General features: G+C 33.4%; 3 protein-coding genes across 3 annotated transcripts; 1 reads left to right on the forward strand and 2 right to left on the reverse strand.

Moving 5' to 3' along the window:
- Positions 1-2,096: 2,096 nt before the first annotated feature.
- On the reverse strand, positions 2,097-3,532 carry LOC142220370 (lipase 3-like). The gene is made up of 3 exons (XM_075289460.1): positions 3,389-3,532; positions 2,606-3,331; positions 2,097-2,538 (listed from the first exon to the last, which is right to left on the reverse strand). Exons 1-3 carry the CDS (start codon positions 3,518-3,520, stop codon positions 2,143-2,145), a joined length of 1,254 nt encoding a protein of 417 aa, XP_075145575.1. The 5' UTR covers positions 3,521-3,532; the 3' UTR covers positions 2,097-2,142.
- Positions 3,533-5,373: 1,841 nt separating this feature from the next.
- Positions 5,374-6,783, reverse strand: LOC142220371 (lipase 3-like). Its single transcript, XM_075289461.1, has 3 exons — positions 6,665-6,783; positions 5,882-6,607; positions 5,374-5,812 (listed from the first exon to the last, which is right to left on the reverse strand). The coding sequence occupies exons 1-3, from the start codon at positions 6,773-6,775 to the stop codon at positions 5,417-5,419; spliced, it is 1,233 nt and encodes a 410-aa protein (XP_075145576.1). The 5' UTR covers positions 6,776-6,783; the 3' UTR covers positions 5,374-5,416.
- A 5,827-nt stretch (positions 6,784-12,610) lies between these two features.
- Positions 12,611-21,747, forward strand: LOC142220372 (lipase 3-like). The gene is made up of 3 exons (XM_075289462.1): positions 12,611-12,967; positions 17,242-17,973; positions 21,338-21,747. Exons 1-3 carry the CDS (start codon positions 12,659-12,661, stop codon positions 21,722-21,724), a joined length of 1,428 nt encoding a protein of 475 aa, XP_075145577.1. The 5' UTR covers positions 12,611-12,658; the 3' UTR covers positions 21,725-21,747.
- The last annotated feature ends 444 nt before the right edge of the window (positions 21,748-22,191 follow it).

The following is a 22,191-nucleotide window of genomic DNA, read 5'->3' on the forward strand; positions in this document are numbered from 1 at the left end:
ATTATGGACTGATATGGACCAATTTTTGAATGGTTCTTAGAGACTATATACTAATACCATGTACCAAATTTCAGCCGGATCGGATGAAATTTGCTTATCTTAGAGGATCCGCAAAACAAATCAGGGAATCGGTTTATATGGGGGATATATAATTGTGGACCGATATGGACCAATTTTTGCATGGTTGTTAGAGACCATATACTAACACCACGTGCCAAATTTCAACCGGATCGGATGAATTTTGCTCCTCTAAGAGGCTCCGGAGTTCAACTCTGGGGATCGGTTTATATGGGGGCTATATATAATTATGGACCGATATGGACCAATTTTTTTATGGTTGTTAGAGACCATATACTAATACCATGTACCAAATTAAAGCCGTATCGGATGAAACTTGCTTCTCTTTGAGGCTCCGAAAGCCAAATCTGGGGATCGGTTTATATGGGGGCTATATATAATTATGGACCGATATGGACCAATTTTTGCATGGTTGTTAGAGACCATATACTAACACCATGTACCAAGTTTCAGCCGGATCGGATGAAATTTGCTTCTCTTAGAGCAATCGCAAGCCAAATTTGGGGGTCCGTTTATATGGGGATTATACGTAATAGTGGACCGGTATGGCCCATTTGCAATACCATCCGACCTACATCAATAACAACTACTTGTGCCAAGTTTCAAGTCGATAGCTTGTTTCGTTCGGAAGTTAGTGTGATTTCAACAGACGGACGGACGGACGGACGGACATGCTCAGATCGACTCAGAATTTCACCACGACCCAGAATATGTATACTATATTTCGATATTTCGTTGTGTTACAAACGGAATGACAAAGTTAATATACCCCAATCCTATGGTGGAGGGTATAAAAAAAGCATCGCCAAAAAAGTAGTGAAAATGTTCATTTTGGATGCGGAAGTGGTGCCAAATTGACGGAGAAGCGATGAATTTAACATGGGCTTGTCATAGGACGGATGTCCACCATTTCAGCAGCTGCTGCACTGAATTTGCATCTCTTCTTAAGATGTGAGGTGAATTCAGAGTTTTGGATGTGAATTAAGAAATGTTGTGATATCTTGACAAATAAATAATTTTTTTTTATGATTTTTAATGCATTATAATGCTTGTCTGGAAAGTTTGTCGTCAAATATATATTAATTCTTAATCTGTTTATAACCTATTTGAAATAAAAAAAAAAAAAATATTTTCCCATTAAGAATATGAAAATATGAGTTATAAAAAATTGACTCAATTGAACTTCCTGTGCAGTTAAAATAAAGAACATCTTTGCGAGGAAGTTGTGCCTTGAGAAGAACTTCCAAATTTTTTTTTACTGGGGTATCACAATGCCCACTACACCTAACCAAACCTAACAGGATTTGGAATCACGGTTGCCACACTTGGTAGAATTCTAAAAAAAAAATTAGAAAATTTTCTATAGAAATAAAAATTTGACAAAATTTTTTATAAAAATAAAGTTTGACTAACTTTTCTATAGAAATAAAATTTTGACAAAATTTCAACAGACATACAATTTTGAGAAAATTTTCTATAGAAAAAAAAGTTTGAGACAATTTTCTATAGAAATAAAATTTTGAGAAAATTTTCTATAGAACTAAAAATTTGAGAAAAATTGTAATAAAAATAAAATTTTGAGCAATTTTCTATAGAAATAAAATTTTGACAAAATTTTCTATAGAAATAAAATTTAGAGAAAATTTTCTATAGAAATACAATTTTGAGAAAATTTTCTATAGAAATAAAATTTTGAGAAAATTTTCTATAGAAATAAAATGTTGAGATAATTTTCTATAGAAAAAAAATTTACAAAATTTTCTATAGATTTTGAGAAAAATTTCTATAGAAATAAAAGTTTTCTATAGAGTAAAATTTTGGTAGTTTATTTTGGGCTCGAATGGCAACCGCCCATAGCACTGGAGGAGAGACCTCCCACGGCAGACAAGGGTATTTTTGGCCCAACTAAGATCAGGCAAGTAAATCAGTTAGATCCTTATTATTTTTATATCCTTAATGCTATTTGTAAGGCAATAACTATTTGTCTCCTCCTGAACCAATTAAATATAAAAAAACACTTTCCTTTCATTTTAAATCTTGTTCCCAAATATTTTCTATCACTTTTTATTCCTTTAACATATCCTTTTCGTATTCCTGCATTATCTCAATAATAGGATCATTGATATATTTTTTCACTTCCATATGAGTGTTGAAGTCTCCATGATCCCATGTAGGATCTTCCATATGATGCATAACTCTATTGGGTAATAAAGCAGCAAGACGTTCTACATCCTCGACGGCAGCCATTTCATCATTGTCACTATACCATAAATGGACACGAGAAGTAATTAATTCTACAGGATAATCGGGTGGAGTGGGTTGACCATAGAGATCGAGATTTTTCTTTGTACCATAATCGTAATGACAGAAACAACCAGATTGTTGTTCTTGCATATAATGACAAATTTGATTGGTGGAAGCACCAGCTGGATGGGTCTCAGCCAAAATGGGGAAAACAGTCTGTATAAAAGAAAGAAGAAATTAAATGAAAGACCTCTATGCCAAGGTAATTCTGCTGAAAACTTACCGCATTATTATTGCCTTGGGATCCCTGCAGCATATAGGCTATGGAATTACATAAGCCATAGAGTAGTGCCTCCGGAGCACAAGCATTATAGAACAATTTGGTGAAAAGTTCATTGTGGGGCAAAAACTCTTGATCATTGAAGAAAGCCGAATAGGCATTATGATGGCCCAGATAAGGAGCCAAAGTCCTTACCAATTTATCTTCCATATTTTGCATAAAGGCCACCGGGGCCAACATATGGGCTGTTTTGATTTTCTCATTATACTCAGGCCTGGTAGACATAAGGGTGAAAAATACCGTGGTACCTTGAGAATGACCCACATAATGTATGGATTTCTGATCCTGGCCATTTGTGGTCAAGGCATAGTCAATCATGGCAGCTATATCGTAATGACCAATTTCATGCCAACTAAAACGCCAAAAATAGGGATGATTTATAGATCGGGTTTTATGTTGACGATTATAGGTATTGCCTCGGGCATTACCAAGCCAAACATCGAAACCTGCATCCACCAAATTAAAACCAATGCCATCATTGGGTCCATTTAACATCCAACCATCGGAACTACTGAATAAGCCATGTTGAATTAAAACAATGGGACGATATTCGTTTTGATTTCCCAATTTATGGGAATAGGGAATACGGAACATGGTTATAATGTACCCATCATCGGTGGTAACCTGATGAGTTTCAGCTGGATAGCCATGACCAGCAATACGATCAGCCTAAATTTGGATTTAGAACTTGAGAAGTTTTCTTTTTCTTTTTCGAATTTTCCTTACCGTTGTAGCCTTTGGCCTTAAAGTAATTTGGGCTTCGGGGTCATGGAAATAATTTAAAAGTTCCAAAGCAGGATCCTCTTCAGCTGCCAAGGTTATTGCCACTAGGCAAATTAACCAAATCCACGTCTTCATTTTTCAAATTTTCAGTAAGTACTGAATGTCCAGTTTTTGGCCAAATTTCTATTTCGCAATGTTAATCAAATTTCTAAATTGGCAATATATTGGTTATCACTCCAATTTGTTTACGACACTATCAATTTGTTGTCCAACTAATTTTGCTTATCTTGGATGGTTTTCGGTATGTACTTATGGTAAATTTAGCTAATCGCTATAGATTAGTTTTTTTTGTTTTTATATTAAAGATGAGATAACCTTTTGCCATGGTGCTTCCAAAATAATTTGAGAGTCAATAACAAACTAATTTATTGTAGTGGGAGTATGACATGGGGGAAATCGGAATGGAGAATTTTTTTACTGAATATTATTGAGAGATATATACAGACAAATAAATCTATTTCATGATTTTTTGTCTATTGTTGGAATATCTCCCAACACATCCCTTAACTAATCACTCATAACAACAAGGTATGACATCCCTATCAAGACAAATTCATTGGAGTCGTTATATGATGCTCAGTAAACAAGAAGACGATCAGTGATGGTGAACAATACTCTAAGTGAGCCTAATATATCGGGTTGTCATTTTACCTATCCTAACGGGATTTGGGAGTAAAATTTACAAAACATATTGCTGTATAAAACGAATTAATTAAAAAGTGGCAAAAAGGTGGCACAAACACATAAAAAGTAAAACATTTAGTGGCACAAAAGTATCAACGCTTGAACAACGTTCCACGGTGCCCCCGCCTATAGGAAGCAATCTAAATCATAAATAAATAAAATTTTGACCAAGTTTCATATAAAAAAAGAAAATTTTGACAAAATTTTCTTTAGAAATAAAATTTTGACAAAATTTTCAAAAGAAATAAAATTTTGACAACATTTTCTATAGAAATAAATTTTTGACAACATTTTCTATAGAACAAAAAATTGACAAAATTTTCTATAGAAAAATAATTTTGACAAAAATTTTCTACAGAAATAAAATTTTGACAACATTTTCTATAGAAATAAAATTTTGACAAAATTTTCTAAAGAAATAAAATTTTGACAAAATTATCTATAGAAATAAAATTTTGACAAAATTATGTCCATTGTGATACCACATTGGTGAACTTCTCTCTTATCACTGAGTGCTGCCCGATACCATGTTAAGCTCAATGACAAGAGACCTCCATTTTATAGCCGAGTCGGAACGACGTTCCACATTGCAGTGAAACCACTTAGAGAAGCTTTGAAACCCTCACAAATGTCACCAGAATTAATGAGGTGGGATAATCCACCGCTGAAAAACTTTTTGATGTTCGGTCGAAGCAGGAATCGAACCCACGACCTTGTGTATGCAAGGCGGGCATGCTAACCATTGCAGGACGGTGTGTTGCATACAAAGGATTTTGTATTCAATCCGAAGTTTTCAGCGGTGGTTTATCCCCTCTCGGTATTGCTGGCAATACTGAGAGGATCAGTATTTTTGACAATATTAAAGCTTCACTAAAGTGGTTTCACCGACCAGTACCCATTAATAAGAAAGAAGTTCACCTCTTGTGGCATCAGAATGATTTGAATACTCAAAGTGTCACTTTACTTAACCTAACCTAACGGGATTTGGGATCCAAATTTGCAAAACATATTTCAGTATAAAAGGAATTAATTAAAAAGTGGCACAAAGTAACAAAGTGGTGGCACAAAATTTGCCACAACCGTAATAGTACCTTCTCCCTTAGGAAATTAATCCAAAAGTAATTTGGGTTAGATCCCTAATAAGTTCTTATGTAGATCTTGACTGCTATTTGTAAGACATTGACTATAGACAGCGGGTCATCCTTTCTCCTCCTGATCCCCAAAAAAAAAAAAAATAATATTCCTTCTTCCACTTTAAATCTTGTTGCCGATATTTTCTATCACTTTTTATTCCTTTAACATATCCTTTTCATATTCCTGCATTATCTCAATAATAGGATCATTGATATATTTTTTCGCATCCATATGAACAGCAAAGTCCACATGATCCCATGTAGGATCTTCCATATGATGCATAACCCTATTGGGCAGTAATTCAGCAAGACGTTCTACATCCTCTACGGCAGCCCATTTATCATTATCACTATACCATATATGGACACGGGATGTAATTAATTCTACAGGATAATCGGGCGGGGTGGGTTGACCATAGAGATCGAGATTTTTCTTTGTACCATAATCGTAATGACAGAAACAACCAGATTGTTGTTCTTGCATATAATGACAAACTTGATTGGTGGAAGCTCCTGCGGGATGGGTTTCAGCCAAAATTGGGAAGACGCTCTGTTTGAAATAAAAAGAAGATTTGAATTTTAAGTCCTTTATGTCAAGGGAATTCTATTGGCGGCTTACCGTATTACTATTGCCTTGGGTTCCCTCCAGCATATAGGCTATGGAATTACATAAACCATGGAGTAGTGCCTCCGGAGCACAAGCATTATAGAACAATTTGGTGAAAAGTTCATTGTGGGGCAAAAACTCTTGATCATTGAAAATAGCCGAATAGGCATTATGATGGCCCAGATAAGGAGCCAAAGTCGTTACCAATTTATCTTTCATATTTGGTATAAAAGCCACCGGAGCCATCATGTGGGCTGTTTTGATTTTCTCATTATACTCAGGCCTGGTAGACATAAGAGTGAAAAATACCGTGGTACCTTGCGAATGACCCACATAATGTATGGATTTCTGATCTTGCCCGTTAGTGGCCAAGGCATAATCAATCATGGCAGCTATATCGTAATAACCAATTTCATGCCAACTAAAACGCCAGAAGTAGGGATGATTTACCGATCTGGTTTTATGATGACGACCATAGGTAGTGCCTCGGGCATTACCAAACCAAACATCAAAACCTGCATCCACCAAATTAAAACCAATGCCATCGTTGGGTCCAGTTAACATCCAAGCATCGGAACTACTATATAAGCCGTGTTGAAGTAATACTATGGGGCGATATTCGTTTTGATTTCCCAATTTATGGGAATAGGGAATACGGAACATGGTTATAATGTAACCATCTTCGGTAGTAATTTGATGAGTTTCAACTGGATATCCATGACCAGCAATGCGATCAGCCTAAATTTGGATTTGGAACTTAAGAAATTTTCTTCTTCCTTGATGAGTTTTCATTACCGTTGTAGCTTTTGGCCTTAAAGTAATCTGGGCTTCGGGGTCATGGAAATAATTTAAAAGTTCCAGAGCAGGATCCTTTTCAGCTGCCAAGGTTATTGCCACTAGGCACATTAAACAAATCCACGTCTTCATTTTACAAATTTTTCGTAAATACTGAACACACACGTTTGGGCCAAATTTTTTTCTGCGAATTTCTCAATTGGCTATATATTGATTATCACTCAAATTTGTTTACGACACTATCAATTTGTTGTCCAACTAATTTTGCTTATCTTGGACGGTCTTCGGTATATGTTTATGGTAAATTTAGCTAATCGCTATAGATTAGGTAATGTGGTTATTTCTGATAACATTTTCCCATGGTATTTCCAAAATAATTTGAGAGTCAATAAGACCAACTAATTCATTAATGGGAGGAAAATCTAATTGAGTTTTTTTCTTACTGAAAAGTATTGGGAAAGATCTATAGATAAATAAATCAATTTCATGTTGTTTTTTTGCCTATTGTAGGAATATCTCGCAAGATATCCCTTACCTCATCATTCATAAGAACAAGGTATGACATCCCTATCAAGCCTAATGCATTGGGTTCGTTATTACATTAGGGACATTAGGGATTCAAATTTCGAATGTTGACGTTAAAAAATTCATCGTTCTTCAATTTCGAATAATCGAATTTTAGTTATTTTTAAACCGACCCAATCGAATAATTGATTATTCATCAGCGCTACACTCAAAGAAATTGAAACCTGAAGCGAACTAAAGCCAATTGAAGTGTATTTTAGTTCATGGTAGTCATTTTGCTTTAGTTTAATTTTATCCAATGTGAAAAAGATTCTTTCACTTTCCTTTACAATTTAAATTTAAAATTTGAAAGTTTTATCACAAATGCGCCATCTTGAACTTCATACATACATTTGTACAATTTTGAATTCCATTTTTTTCGTTTTTCAAACATCTAGCATAAAAAGAGCATTCTTCTTTCAAATCAGTTTCTACTTTGAGACTTTTTTTGACTCGATTTGCAAAAACCAAAATATGATTATAAAAAAAAATCTATATAAAAAATGTTTTGAAAATTTCCATAGAAATAATATTTTTCGAAAATTTTCTATAGAAATAAAATTTTGATAAAATTTTCTATAGAAATAAAGTTTTGAGAAAATGTTCTAAAGAGATAACATTTTTAGGAAGTTTAGGAAGAAATTTGGGATAAATTGACAATAAAATAAAATTTTGACAAAATTTCTATAGAAATAAATTTTTGACAAAACATTCTATAGAAATATAATTTTGAGAACATTTTCTATAAAAATACAATTTTGACGAAATTTTCTATAGAAATAAAAATTTGACAAAATTTTCCATAGAAATAAAATTTTAAATAATTTTTTATAGAAATAAAGATTTGAGGAAAATTTATATAAACATAAAATTTTGACAAAATTTTCTATAGAAATAAAATTTTGACAAAACGTACTATAGAAATAAAATTTTAAAGAAAACTTTCTATAGAAATACAATTTTGACGAAATTTTTTATAGAAATAAAATTTTGACAAAATCTTCTGTAGAAAGAAAAAATTTTTTTTTAAATAAAATTTTGACAAAATTTGCTAAAGAGATAAAATTTTGACAAAATTTCTACAGAAATAAAATTTTGACAAAATTTTCTATAGAAATAAAATTTTGAGAAAATTTTCTAAAGATATAAAATTTTTAGGAAGTTAAGGAAGAAATTTGGGATAAATTTTGACAATAAAATAAAATTTTGACGAAATTTTCTATAGAAATAAAATTTTGACAAAATTTTCCATAGAAATAAAATTTTGAGAAAATTTTCTATAGAAATAAAATTTTTAGGAAGTTTAGGAAGAAATTTGGGTTAAGTTTTGACAATAAAATAAAATTTTGACAAAATTTCTATAGAAATAAATTTTTGACAAAACGTTCTATAGAAATATAATTTTGAGAAAATTTTCTATAAAAATACAATTTTGACGAAATTTTCTATAGAAATAAAAATTTGACAAAATTTTCCATAGAAATAAAATTTTGAGAAAATTTTCTATAAAAATAAAATTTTAAATAATTTTCTATAGAAATAAAGATTTGAGGAAAATTTATATAAACATAAAATTTTGACAAAATTTTCTATAGAAATAAAATTTTTACAAAACGTACTATAGAAATAAAATTTTAAAGAAAACTTTCTATAAAAATACAATTTTGACGAAATTTTTTATAGAAATAAAATTTTGACAAAATTTTCTGTAGAAAGAAAAAATTTTTTTTTTAAATAAAATTTTGACAAAATTTCTATAGAAATAAAATTTTGACAAAATTTTCTATAGAAATAAAATTTTGCCAAAATTTTCTATAGAAATAAAATTTTTAGGAAGTTTAGGAAGAAATTTGGGATAAATTTTGACAAGAAAATACAATTTTGACAAAATTTCTATAGAAATAAAATTTTGACAAAACGTTCTGTAGAAATAAAACTTTAAGAAAATTTTCTATAAAAATACAATTTTGACACAATTTTCTACAGAAATAAAATTTTGACAAAATTTTCCATAGAAATAAAATTTTGAGAAAATTTTCTATACAAATAAAATTTTAAAAAAATTTTCTATAGAAATAAAGATTTGAGTAAAATTTATATAAACATAAAATTTTGACAAAATTTTCTATAGAAATAAAATTTTGACAAAACGTACTATAGAAATAAAATTTTGAGAAAATTTTCTGTAAAAATACAATTTTGACGAATTTTTTTATAGAAATAAAATTTTGACAAAATTTTCAGTAGAACGAAATTTTTTTTAGAAATAAAATTTTGATAAAATTTTCTAAAGAGATAAAATTTTGACAAAATTTCTATAGAAATAACATTTTGACAAAATTTTCTATAGAAATAACATTTTGAGGAAATTTTATATGAAAATAAAATTTTGACAAAATTTTCCATAGAAATAAAATTTTGAGAAAATTTTCTATAAAAATAAAATTTTAAAAAATAAAATAGAAATAAAGATTTGAGGAAAATTTATATAAAAATAAAATTTTTACAAAATTTTCTATAGAAATAAAATGTTGACAAAAATAAATTTTTGAAAAAAAATTTTATAGAAATAAAATTCGCCTTGTTATTGTTGTTTTTTTTTTCTTTAATCATTGTTGATGTTTTTGATTTCAGCTTAAAACCATACATTGACTAAACTACAAGTGTAGCTTAACCAACAGAGGAAAATAATGTTTGTCAAATTTATTTGGGCAAAGCTCCACAGACTGCAAGATATGGTCGGATGGACGCACGTTTTGGAATTACCACATTACTCATCAGCATCCTCTACTTGCAGCAAAACTATCAATCAATTATCAGAATAAATTCAGGCAGTTCACTAAACCCAAAAGTGAACCACGCTTGAAGCTTCCGAAAAAAGATTTACACGATAGCCGGCTTATGCCGAAATAAATTCGTACAAACATATCTCTTTTCCTTTGCCACCGTCGAATCATCGATTTGAGTGCAGTTGGCTGGGTTTATTTTGAGCGTGATTCCTCTTTTTTTATACCCACCACCATAGAATGGTGACGGGGTGTAATAAGTTTGTCATTCCGTTTGTAACACATCGAAATATCGATTTCCGACTATATAAAGTATATATATTCTTGATCAGGAAGAAATTCTAAGACGATATAACGATGTCCGTCTGTCCGTCTGTCTGTCTGTTGTAATCACGCTACAGTCTTCAATAATGAATCAATCGTGCTGAAATTTTGCACAAACTCGTCTTTTGTCTGCAGGCAGGTCAAGTTCGAAGATGGGCTATATCGGTCCAGGTTTTGATATAGTCCCCATATAAACCGACCTCCCGATTTGGGGTCTTGGGCTTATAGAAACCGTAGTTTTTATCCAATTTGCCTAAAATTTGAAATCTAGAGGTATTTTATGACCATAAAGAGGTGTGCCAAAAATTGTGAGTATCGGTCCATGTTTTGGTATAGCCCCCATATAGACCGATCTCCCGATTTTACTTCTTGGGCTTATAGAAACAGCAGTTTTTATTCAATTTACCTGAAATTGGAAATCTAGAGGTATTGTAGGACCACAAGTACGTGTGCCAAAAATTGTGAGTATCATTCCATGTTTTGGTATGGTCCCCATATAAAACGACCTCCCGATTTGGGGTATTGGGCTTATAGAAACCGTAGTTTTTATCCAATTTGTCTGAAATATGAAATCTAGAGGTATTTTAGGACTATAAAGAGGTGTGCCGAAAATGGTGAGTATCGGTCCACATTTTGGTATAGCCCCCATATAGACCGATTTCCCGATTTTACTTCTTGGAAATCTAGAGGTATTTTCGAGTCACAAAGAGGTGTGCCGAAAACGGTGAGTATCGGTCCTTATTTTAGTATAGCCCCCATAAGAACAATCTCCCGATTTAACTCCTTGGGTTTCTAGAAACCGTAGTTTTTATCTGATTTGCCTGAAATTGTTAATATTCTGGTATTTTGGGCTCACAAAAACGTGTATCGGATTAAGTTTTTATCGGTCTCTCACTTCCACGAGATTTTTTAGTTCTTAGCACCTTTTTCTGTAATACAAACATTGTAGAAGAAATTATTCAATTGTATGATTTTTTTATTTTAATTTTACCTTTTGCCGGACGGGGATTCAAACAGCGGACCACACAGTTTGTAAGGATCAAAGAAGTAGCTGATCAATTGACCAAGGAAAAATAAAATGTTAATTTTGTAATAACAAGCAACAACCACCAACTTAATTCAATATCGCTCCCTGTGAAATAGCGCTCCAAGCTACTAAACACATATATGTTTATAGGCTATTTCTAAATTAATATATGTTTGCATCCAAGCATATTATATTTACAAACATTTTATGTCCCAAACATAATATGTTCTAACATATTAACATATATGTCCCAAACATGTTATGCTAGTTTATGAACATTATATGCTTGCACTCAAAAATATTGTGTTTAAAAATTTGTGTTCCAAACATATAATGTTTATAGCCAAACATATGAAAAACAGTCTTTTTCATCCGTGTGAGAAATGTTACCAGCATTACTGAGGTGGGATAATCCACCGCTGAAAAACTTTTTGGTGTTCGGTAGAAGCAGGAATCGAACCCACGAGGCGGGCATGCTAACCATTACACCACGGCAGCTCCCTTCTATAGAAATAAAATTTGAAAAAATTTTCTATAGAAACATAACATAACATTTTGATAACAAAATAACATTTTGACAAAATTTTCTATATTAATAAAATTATGACAAAATGTTCTATAGAAATAAAATTTTGAGAAAAATTTCCATAGAAATACAATTTTGAGAAAATTTTCTATAGGAATAAAATTGTGCCAAAATTTTCTATATATATAAAACTTTTAGTAAAGAGCGCAGCCTGCTTATATTTCTATAAGACACCTTAATTTTTTAAAAGTTATTTTGGGAACAATTCCATTTCTTCTCCTTTGTATACACCCTAATACACATTTAAATTGAAGCTCAGAACCCCCATAAACTGTCGTAGCTTTTGATAGAATTTTGATGATAACCAGACTAACAAGGCAACGACAAAAGAAACACGATTGGCCAAGTGCATGGTAAAGCGGTAAATAGAAACAAGCAAAAACTTTTATAATAAAATAATTAATATTAATGCAGAAAGATAGATAGAAAGGTTAAACGAAAAATTTCAAATCACTAAAGAAGATATAAAAGCCCAAGCATTATTAATTAGTCTCTTAAATAAATTGATCAATAAAGGGGCGTTAAATTCTAACGGCAACAATAAGCAATAATAATAATTGCAGTAATAATTAATAAAGTATTACAATAACGATTATTCGTATAATTGATTATAATTAACTACAAATTGCCAAACTTTTTCGGAAAAAGTTTTGTGTTTGGAAATATTTGACTGAGGAAGTGAATAGAGAAAATTTGTGAAAAGAAAAATGTTAATACATCTAATTATTATTTATAATTTGTTAATTACATCTCAAGCGGAAGAGATGAAGGATACAAATATTTGGGAGTATTTGCAAAGAGCGGGAGAGATAGCAAATACAAATATTCGACAGTATTTACAGAAAGCAGAAGAGATAAGGGATACAACGATTTCGGAGTATTTACAGAAAGCCGAAGAGATAAGGAATACAACTATTTCGGAGTATTTGCAAAAAGCGGATGAAATAACGCATATAAATATTTGGGAATATTTGCAAATACCAGGAGCTCACTTACATTTGAATCGAAAGACCACGGTAAGAATATGACAATGGAAAAGTTTGCCTTTGAATATCAATTATAATTTTTTCGGTGCATATTGAAGAATTCCTTAAGGATTAAGTACAACTGCTTATTTTCTGCAATAGCTTTACAAACAGTAGGAGGCATACCCAGTTCCTCTGGAATGCATAAGGCAGTTTCTTATCTGGCGAACTAAACCGCTTTGTAATTTTCTGGTAGGTTACACAGAAACCAAAATTTTGTCTTCAATCACGAATATAATTGATCGAATTAATTTTTAATTGATATGTCTTTCATCACAAAAATGGTAGATAGCATCAATCACCAAAGGCAATTAAAAAATTAATTGTTCCAATTATTTTTTTAATTAAAAAAATTGCTGAACCAATTGAATTTTTAATTGAATATTTTTTTTAATTCAATTAAAGTTTTTATTGGAAACGAATTTGGTGCCATTTTTTTGCGTGGGTTGGTAGGTCATGTCGACTGTTATACATTACTTGGATTTTTGTGCACACTAATTCATTGTTCTCTTCTTTTATTTTAGGAGCGATTTCTATTATTAATTCATCCCAAAATTGGACCAAGTCTCAAATCCTCTCTCCCTCATCTTATAATCAATCCAATCAATCCCAATATCTTATAATCAAGGAGGAAGTAAAATAGGTAGAGGGGTTGGTATGGGAACGGTAATTCCGAAAGTGTCAGCCTGGAAGTGTAGGACTGAAGATCTTAGTATTGAAGCTGTAGGTCTGAAAGTCCCAATAAAGACCGATGCTCTCAGTATGGAAACTATACATTCTAAGGTCTACTTGTGGGAACGGCAAGGTCCTATGAATAAAGGTGTCAGTATGTGAACTGTTGATTTGAAACCTCAGAATAAAACAGTAGACACGAAGGTCTTAGTATGAAAACTGTAGGTCTAAAAGTCAAAATATGGGTCAAAATATGAACAATTTTGACAAAATTTTCTATAGAAATAAAATTTTGACAAAATTTTCTGTAGAAAGAAAAATTTGATAAAATTTTCTTTAGAAATAAAATTTTGAGAAAATTTCTATAGAAATAAAATTTTCTATAGAAATAAACTTTTTGAGGAAATTTTATATAAAAATAAAATTTTGTGAAAATTTTCTATAAAAATAAAATTTTGTGAAAATTTTCTATAAAAATTAAATATTGAAAAAAATTTCTATAGAAATAAAGATTTGAGGAAAATTTATATAAAAATAAAATTTTGACAAAAAATTTCCTATTGAAATAAAATTTTGAGAAAATTTTCTAAAAATTTAAATTTTTGAAAAAATTTTCTATAGAAATAAAATTTTGTGAAAATTTTCAATAGAAATAAAATTTTGACGAAATTTTCAATAGAACTAAAATTTTGACAAAATTTGAAAAAAAATAGAAATAAAATTTTGAGGAAATTTTATACAAAAATAAAATTTTGACAAAATTTTCTATAGAAATAAAATTTTAAGAAAATTTTCTATAAAAATAAAATATTGAAAAAATTTTCTATAGAAATAACATTTTGAAGAAATTTTATATAAAAATAAAATTTTGACAAAATTTTCTATAAAAATAAAATTGTTTATAAAAGTAAAATTTTGAAAAAATCTTCTATAGAAATAAAATTTTGACGAAATTTTCTATAGAAATAAAATTTTGACGAAATTTTCTATAGAACTAAAATTTTGACAAAATTTGAAAAAATTAGAGATAAAATGTTGGGATAATTTTTTATAGAAATAAAATTTTGACAACATTTTCTATAAAAACAAAATTTTGACTGAAGATCATAGTATTGAAGCTGTAGGTCTGAAAGTCCCAATAAGGACCGATGCTCTCAGTATGGAAACTATACATTCTAAGGTCTACTTGTGGGAACGACAAGGTCCTATGAATATAGGTTTGAGTAGGTGAACTGTTGATTTGAAAGCTCAGAAGGAAACTGTAGACACGAAGGTCTTAGTATGAAAATAGGTAGGATAGGTGACAGCCCTATGTATCAGGCTCACTTAGATTACCACAGTGGTGAATTCTCTCTTATCACTGAGTGTTGCCCGATTCCATGTTAAGCTCAATGACAAGGGACCTCCTTTTTATAGCCGAGTCCGAACGCCGTTCCACATTGTAGTTAAACCACTTTGAAACACTCACCAGCATTACTGAGCTGAAAAATTTTTTGGTGTTCGGTCGAAGCAGGTATCGAACCCACGACCTTGTCTATGCAAGGCGGGCTTGCTAACCATTGCACCCATGAGAACGATAGGCACATTCGCTGTAGACGCAAAGGTGCCAGAATGAAAACTGTAGGTCGAAAGGGAACTGTAGACCTAAGTTCTCAGTATGGGAACTATAGACCCTAGTGGTAGTATGTGAACTATAGGCCTGAAACTCTCAGTGTAGGAACTACAAAGTTCCACTTGTGGGAACTGCAAGATAGATTTGTAGATTTGAAAGGAACGGTAGGCACATTTGAAAGTTTCAATAGCATGCTGTAGACGTGAAGGTCTCAATATGGTCTCGGGTCTCAGTAGGGGAACGGCAGATTGAAAAGTCTCAGTAGGAAACTGTAGACGCGAGAGTCTCAGTATGAAAACTGTAGGTCCAAAAGTCAAAATATGGAGGATGTAGGGTGAAAATCTCAGTACACACGAAAATACTTTTTGTGATTCAATCACGAAATTAATTGATCCAATTAATTTTTAATTGAAATGTCTTCAATCACAGAAATGATAGAATCAATAAAAAAAATAATTGAAGGTCAATTAAAAAGTTACTTGATCCAATTAAAAAATTAATTGATACTATTATTTTTGTGATTGATTTTTGTTTCAATTAAAAAAATTGTTGAATCAATTAAATTTTTAATTGAATATTTTTTAAAACTCAATTAAAATTTTAATTGGAAAAATTTTCGCGAAATTTTTTTTTGTGTATGAGAACGGTAGGCACATTCGAAAGTACCAGTAGAAAGCCTTAGATGCGAAGGTCTCAGTATGAAAACTGTAGTCAAAATATGGGAGCTGTAGGCTGAAGATCTCAGTATGGGAACTGTAGACCCTAAGGTCTCAGTATGGGAATTGAAAGTGCGAAGGTTTCATTATGGGAACTGTAGGTACGAAACTCTCAATGTAGGAACTACAAAGGTCCACTTTTGGGAACTGCATGGCATAAGCTCCTAGGATTAAAGGTCTCAGTAGGGAAACTGTAGATTGGAAAGTCTCAATAAGAAACTGTAGACGCGAGAGTCTCAGTATGAAAACTGTAGGTCAAAATGTTGGAGAAGAAGGCTCAGATCTCAGTATGGGAAGTGTACTGAGATCTGAGATCTGGGAACTGCAAGGCCTAAGCTTCTAGGAATAAAGGTCTCAATAGGGAAACTGTGGAAGTAAACTTGAGGGAACTGCAAGGCCTAAGCTTCTAGGAATAAAGGTCTCAGTAGGGGGACTGCAGATTGGAAAGCCTCAGTAAGCCGGTGGAATTTATGAGCGTTTCAAAACATTTCTTAGTGATCTTTCCGTAATGTGAAACGCAGCTGGGACGGCACTCAGGGGTAATAGATAATAAGTTCAGCAGTGTAGTATCACAATAGACTGGATGGTCTAAGTGTACCTGAAATAACGGCCTGTCACTAGACCTAATTTAGCCTGTTGTCCGCCCCCCATATTAGTCATTTCATTGAGTCTCTTACTAGTAATGCTACATTCTGGGCATTATTCTCAACCAGTTCATGTATATTCAATTATTTATTGTACCCCACGATAGGAGGTACAATAAATAATATCAGTTTCATTCTTTTTGAAACTGATAGCAATATTGGTATGAGATCCCAAAAAAAGTATTCTTAGTCATGGTTAAATTCTAAATCGATCTAGAAATGTCCGCCCGTCCAAGTGATAAAAAAGCGGTAACTTTCGAACGAAATAAAATATCGCCGGGTATTCCAAATGGAGAATATCGGAACACATATAGGTGCAGGACTCATATAGACCGATCGCAGTTCTTGAGCGTTCAATACATAAAATTGAACTTATATGGTCCAATACTGCAACTTCGAGCACTTTTCCTTCTCTTAATATAGTGTGACGGCTGAAGATATGCAAAGAAAATTGTATGTAGTAAGTAAACAGGGTTCTCCCTTGAACTGTTATCTTCAGGGATTAAATTTGGTGAATGGAATTAAATAAAGAGAATATTTTAAAATTTTTATTTTATTGTAAAATATTTGATGATATTTTTTTATGTTTCATTAAAATGTGCATTTATTTTCTCATTTCAGTTTGATCGTATCAATGAATTAGGATATCCCTGTGAAGAACATGAAGTGAAAACCGAAGATGGTTATATCATCACCATCTACCGTATACCCCACTCCCCAAAGGATATCAACCCCTTGGGGAAAATACGTCCTAAAGTACTTTTACAGCATGCATTATTTGGAACATCTGATACATGGATATTAAGTGGATCTGAGAATAGTTTACCATTTTTATTAGCTGATCGTGGCTATGATGTTTGGCTGGGCAATTCAAGAGGAAATCTCTATGGAAGAAAACATGAAAATCTGGACATACATCAAAAGCAATTTTGGAGTTTTAGTTGGCATGAAATTGGCTATTATGATATGGCTTCGATCATTGACTATATGCTGAGAAATGAAGCAAATCCACAATATCAATCCATACATCTTATTGGTCATTCACAATCAACATCAGCTGCATTGGTCCTCTTGTCCTTGAGGCAGGAATATCAAGAACGTATGAGAACCATACATCTAATGGCTCCTGTGGTTTATTTGGATAATACCAATGATACTTTGATTAAGGTGTTAAGCCCCATCTTGGGTTATCATAATTTGTTCTCAATGCAATTTAATCGTCAGGAATTTATACCATTCAATGAATTATATTCAGTGTTGGCCTATTCCGTGTGTAATCAGAATTCAATGTGGAAATTATTCTGTTCACCAATGGTATATTTGGTTGAAGGATCCATAAGAAATAAAAATAAGGTAAGGTTGAAGTAAAAATTTATTTTTTTTCGATTTTTTTTCAGGTTAGGTTAGGTTATGTGGCAGCCCGATGTATCAGGCTCATTTAGACTATTCAGTCCATTGTGATACCACAGTGGTGAACTTCTCTCTTATCACTGAGTGCTGCCCGATTCCATGTTAAGCTCAATGACAAGGGACCTCCTTTTCATAGCCGAGTCCGAACGGCGTTCCACATTCCAGTGAAACCACTTAGAGAAGCTTTGAAACCCTCAGAAATGTCACCAGCATTACTGAGGTGGGATAATCCACCGCTGAAAAACTTTTTGGTGTTCGCACGTAGCAGGAATCGAACCCACGACCTTGTGTATGCAAGACGGGCATGCTAACCATTGCACCACGGTGGTTAGGTTATATTAGAAGTTCGTTATTTCGGGCTCACCTATATTCTTACTATGGACTAAATAGTTTTAGTGAGCCCGAGGAAACGTACTGCCACTGTAATTCAATCCAAGATTTAACTAATTAAGAGATCAATAGGGATACGGTAAGGTCGATGGAAAGCTGTAGATCCAAAGGTTGCATGGTGGACCTGAAGGTTTCAGTATGGGAGCTGTAGGCCCGAAGCTCTCAGTATGGGAACTGTAGCTACGAAAGTCTGCAGGCCATAGTATGGAAACTGTAGTAATAAATATCTCTGTAGGGGAAGGTCTTAGGTAATTCTACAGTTGTCAGTATGAAAGTGTAGGGCTGAAAATCTTAGTATTGGAGCTATAGGCCTGAAAGTCTCATTAGGGACTTAGGTCCGATGCTCGCAGTATAGGAACTGTAGATTCGAAGGTCTACTTGTGGGAAATGCAAGATCATAGGAATATAGGGGTTAGTAGGAGAACTGTAGGGAACAGTAGGCCTTTTCGAAAGTCTCCGCAGGAAACTGTAGAAGATCCCAGTACGAAAACTCTTGGCCAAAATATGGGATATGCTGATGATCTCTGTGTGGAACTGTAGGCCCTCAGTTCTAAGTATGGAAACTGTAAGCCCGAAGGTCTCCTTATGGGTACATTAGGTCCGAAGGTCTCATTATGGGAACAGTTGGCCCGAAGATCTCAGTAAGGAACTGCAGAATGGAAAATCTCAGTATGAAAACTGTAGATTTAAAGGTCAATTGGAATATGATGGCTATAGATCTCAGTATGGAAACTGTAACTATAAATGTCTATTTTTGGGAACTGAAAGGTTGAAGCTTCTAGGAATAAATGTCTCAGAAGGGGAACTATCGAATCGAAAGTCTCAGGGAAAGGTACAGTCGACGGTTTCAGTATGGAAAATGTAGAGCATAAGTTCTCTGTATGGGATTTGTAAGTCCGAAAGTCTCATTACGCTAAAAAGGTATGGGAGCGGTAGACCCGAAACTCTCCAAATTAAATCCTAGGAATATAGGTCTCAGTAGGGGAACTGCAGATTGGAAAGTTTCAATAGGAAACTGTAAACGCAAGGGTCTCAGTATGAAAACCATAGATCCAAAGGTCAATATGAAAGAGATGAAGGCTGAAGATATCAGTATGTGAACTAGAGCTACAAAGGTCTACTTTCGGGAATTGCAAAGCCTAAGCTCCTAGGAATAAATGTCTCAGAAGGGGAACTATCGAATCGAAAGTCTCAGGGAAAGGTACAGTCGACGGTTTCAGTATGGAAAATGTAGAGTATAAGTTCTCTGTATGGGATTTGTAAGTCCGAAAGTCTCATTACGCTATAAAGTTGTTTAGAGCTGTAGACCCGAAGCTCTCCAAATTAAATCCTAGGAATATAGGTCTTAGTAAGGGAACTGCAGATTGGAAAGTCTCAGTAGGAAACAGTAGACGCAAAGGTCTCAGTATGAAAACCGTCGATCCAAAGGTCAATATGAAAGAGATGAAGGCTGAAGATCTCAGTATGTGAACTAGAGCTACAAAGGTCTACTTTCGGGAATTGCAAAGCCTAAGCTCATAGGAATAAACGCCTCAGTAAGGGAACTATCGATTCGAAAGTTTCAGGGAAAAGTATAGTCGACGGTTTCAGTATGGGATCTGTAGAGCCAAAGTTCTCTGTATGGGATTTGTAAGCCCGAAAGTATCCCACCTCAGTAATGCTGGTGACATTTCTGAGGGTTTCAAAGCTTCTCTAAGTGGTTTCACTGCAATGTGGAACGCCGTTCGGACTCGGCTATAAAAAGGAAGTCCCTTGTCATTGAGCTTAACATGGAATCGGGCAGCACTCAGTGATAAGAGGGAAGTTCACCAATGTGGTATCACAATGGACTGAATATTCTAAGTGAGCCTGATACATCGGGCTGCCACCTAACCTAACCTAACCTAATAGGTCTCAGTATGGGAACTGTAGCTACAAAGGTCTACTTGTGGAAACTGCAAAGCTTAAGCTTCTAGGAACAAAATTCTCAGTAGGGAAACTGTAGATTCGAAAGTCTCAGCAGGAAACTGTAGGTGCGAAGCTCTCACGAACGTGTCAGTATGGAAGTGTAGCACTCAAAATCTTTGTACTGAAGCTGTAGACCTTAATGTGTCACTATGGAAATTAAAGGTTCGAGCTACTATTTGTATAAAATATTTTGTTGTTTTAGTTTCTGCTGTAGTACTAAAAGTCTCAGTATGGGAACTGGATGCCCCAAAGTAGCAGTACGGCAACTGTAGGGTCTTAGATCCGGAGTTTAAGTGGAAAAACTGTAAGCTCGAAGGGCTTAGCTAAGAAACCGTATGGCCGATGGTTTCAGTATGGGAACTGTAGACTCGAAATTCTCTGTATGGCAACTGGGCGCCCAAATATAGCAGTATGTAGGGTCTTAGACCCGGACTCTCAGTGGAGAAACGGTAAGCTCGAAGGTCACAGTTAGGGAACGGTATGGCCAGTATGGGAACTGTACACCCGAAGTTCTTTCTATGGGAACCGTAGGTCAGAATATCTCATTATGGGAACTGTAGGCCCGAAATATATGTCCCATGCTATCAGTATGAAATTCGAATGTCTACTTGTGGGAACTTCGAGGCCTGTAGATTCGAAAGTCCCTGTAGGAAACTGTCTCTATGAATACTATAGTTTTAAAAGTCAAAATATGAGAAATGTAGGCTGAAGATCGTATGAGAGCTGTAGGCTCGAAGATCTCGCTAGTGGAACTGTAAGGGAGAAGGTCCATTGTCATACCACAAGTGGTGAACTCCTATAAATTATGAGTGCTGCACGATTCTATGTTAAGCTGAAAGACAAGGGACCTTCTATTTATTGCCGAGTTCGAACTCCTTCTAAACCATAGGCCATAGCCAATGATATCATACCCTCCTGCTCTAATAATTTTTTTATTTATTTATTTTTTTTTTTGGTTTTTAATTTCCAGACCGCTTTAGAAATGTCTTTGGAAACTCATCCCGGTGGTGTGTCCACCGGTCAACTGTTACACTTTATGCAATTGAAATATTCTTCAAAATTTCGTCAATTTGATTTTGGCCACAAAGAAAATCTAATTCGTTATAATCAAAGTGAACCACCAGAATATCCACTGCAGCAGATTGAAAATCTCCTACACATATGGTATGGCGATGGAGATCAAACTGTGAATCCTATTGATGTTCTGAGATTTGCTAAAATGATGACTGATGTCCGTGTGCACAGAGTACCTGATGTTAATTGGTCACATGGTGATTTTGTATTCTCTGAAGATGTTCGAGTGTATATTAATGATCCACTTATAGATATTTTAGATGATTATGAGGGATTGAAATAAAATGTTTGAATGTTTATGGAAAACTGAAAGAAGAACCATATAAATTATGGGGAGAGGGAGGTTAATACTGATGTCTCACTGATTAATTTTTTGTACTGTAAAATTGTCTATAAATTTTGACCCGAATCCCGTTAAGATTGTGGAACCTATTAATGCTTTAAAAAAATATTTGAGTTTATCTACCCAATACTTTGTGAACTTTTCCATTTCAAATCATAGTGCTTTTCGGTCACATGTGGCGCCTGAAAGTATGCCTGTATTTAAATGAAATTTTTCTTCAATAGGTAAATTGGATTACTCCAATGCACTGTTAACTACAAGACAGGAATGGACTATGCAGTACTATAGTACTTTTTCAATACTTTTTTCACCCTAGTCTGTACCGTAGTACCCCCGCGAATGATTTACCACCTTTTGTGTAGACATTTTTGAATCGATAGATTTTTGGTACAATAGTTTTGACATAA

Source organism: Haematobia irritans, chromosome 1, assembly GCF_050003625.1.
Source record: "Haematobia irritans isolate KBUSLIRL chromosome 1, ASM5000362v1, whole genome shotgun sequence".
In the NCBI taxonomy this organism is placed as follows: domain Eukaryota; kingdom Metazoa; phylum Arthropoda; class Insecta; order Diptera; family Muscidae; genus Haematobia; species Haematobia irritans.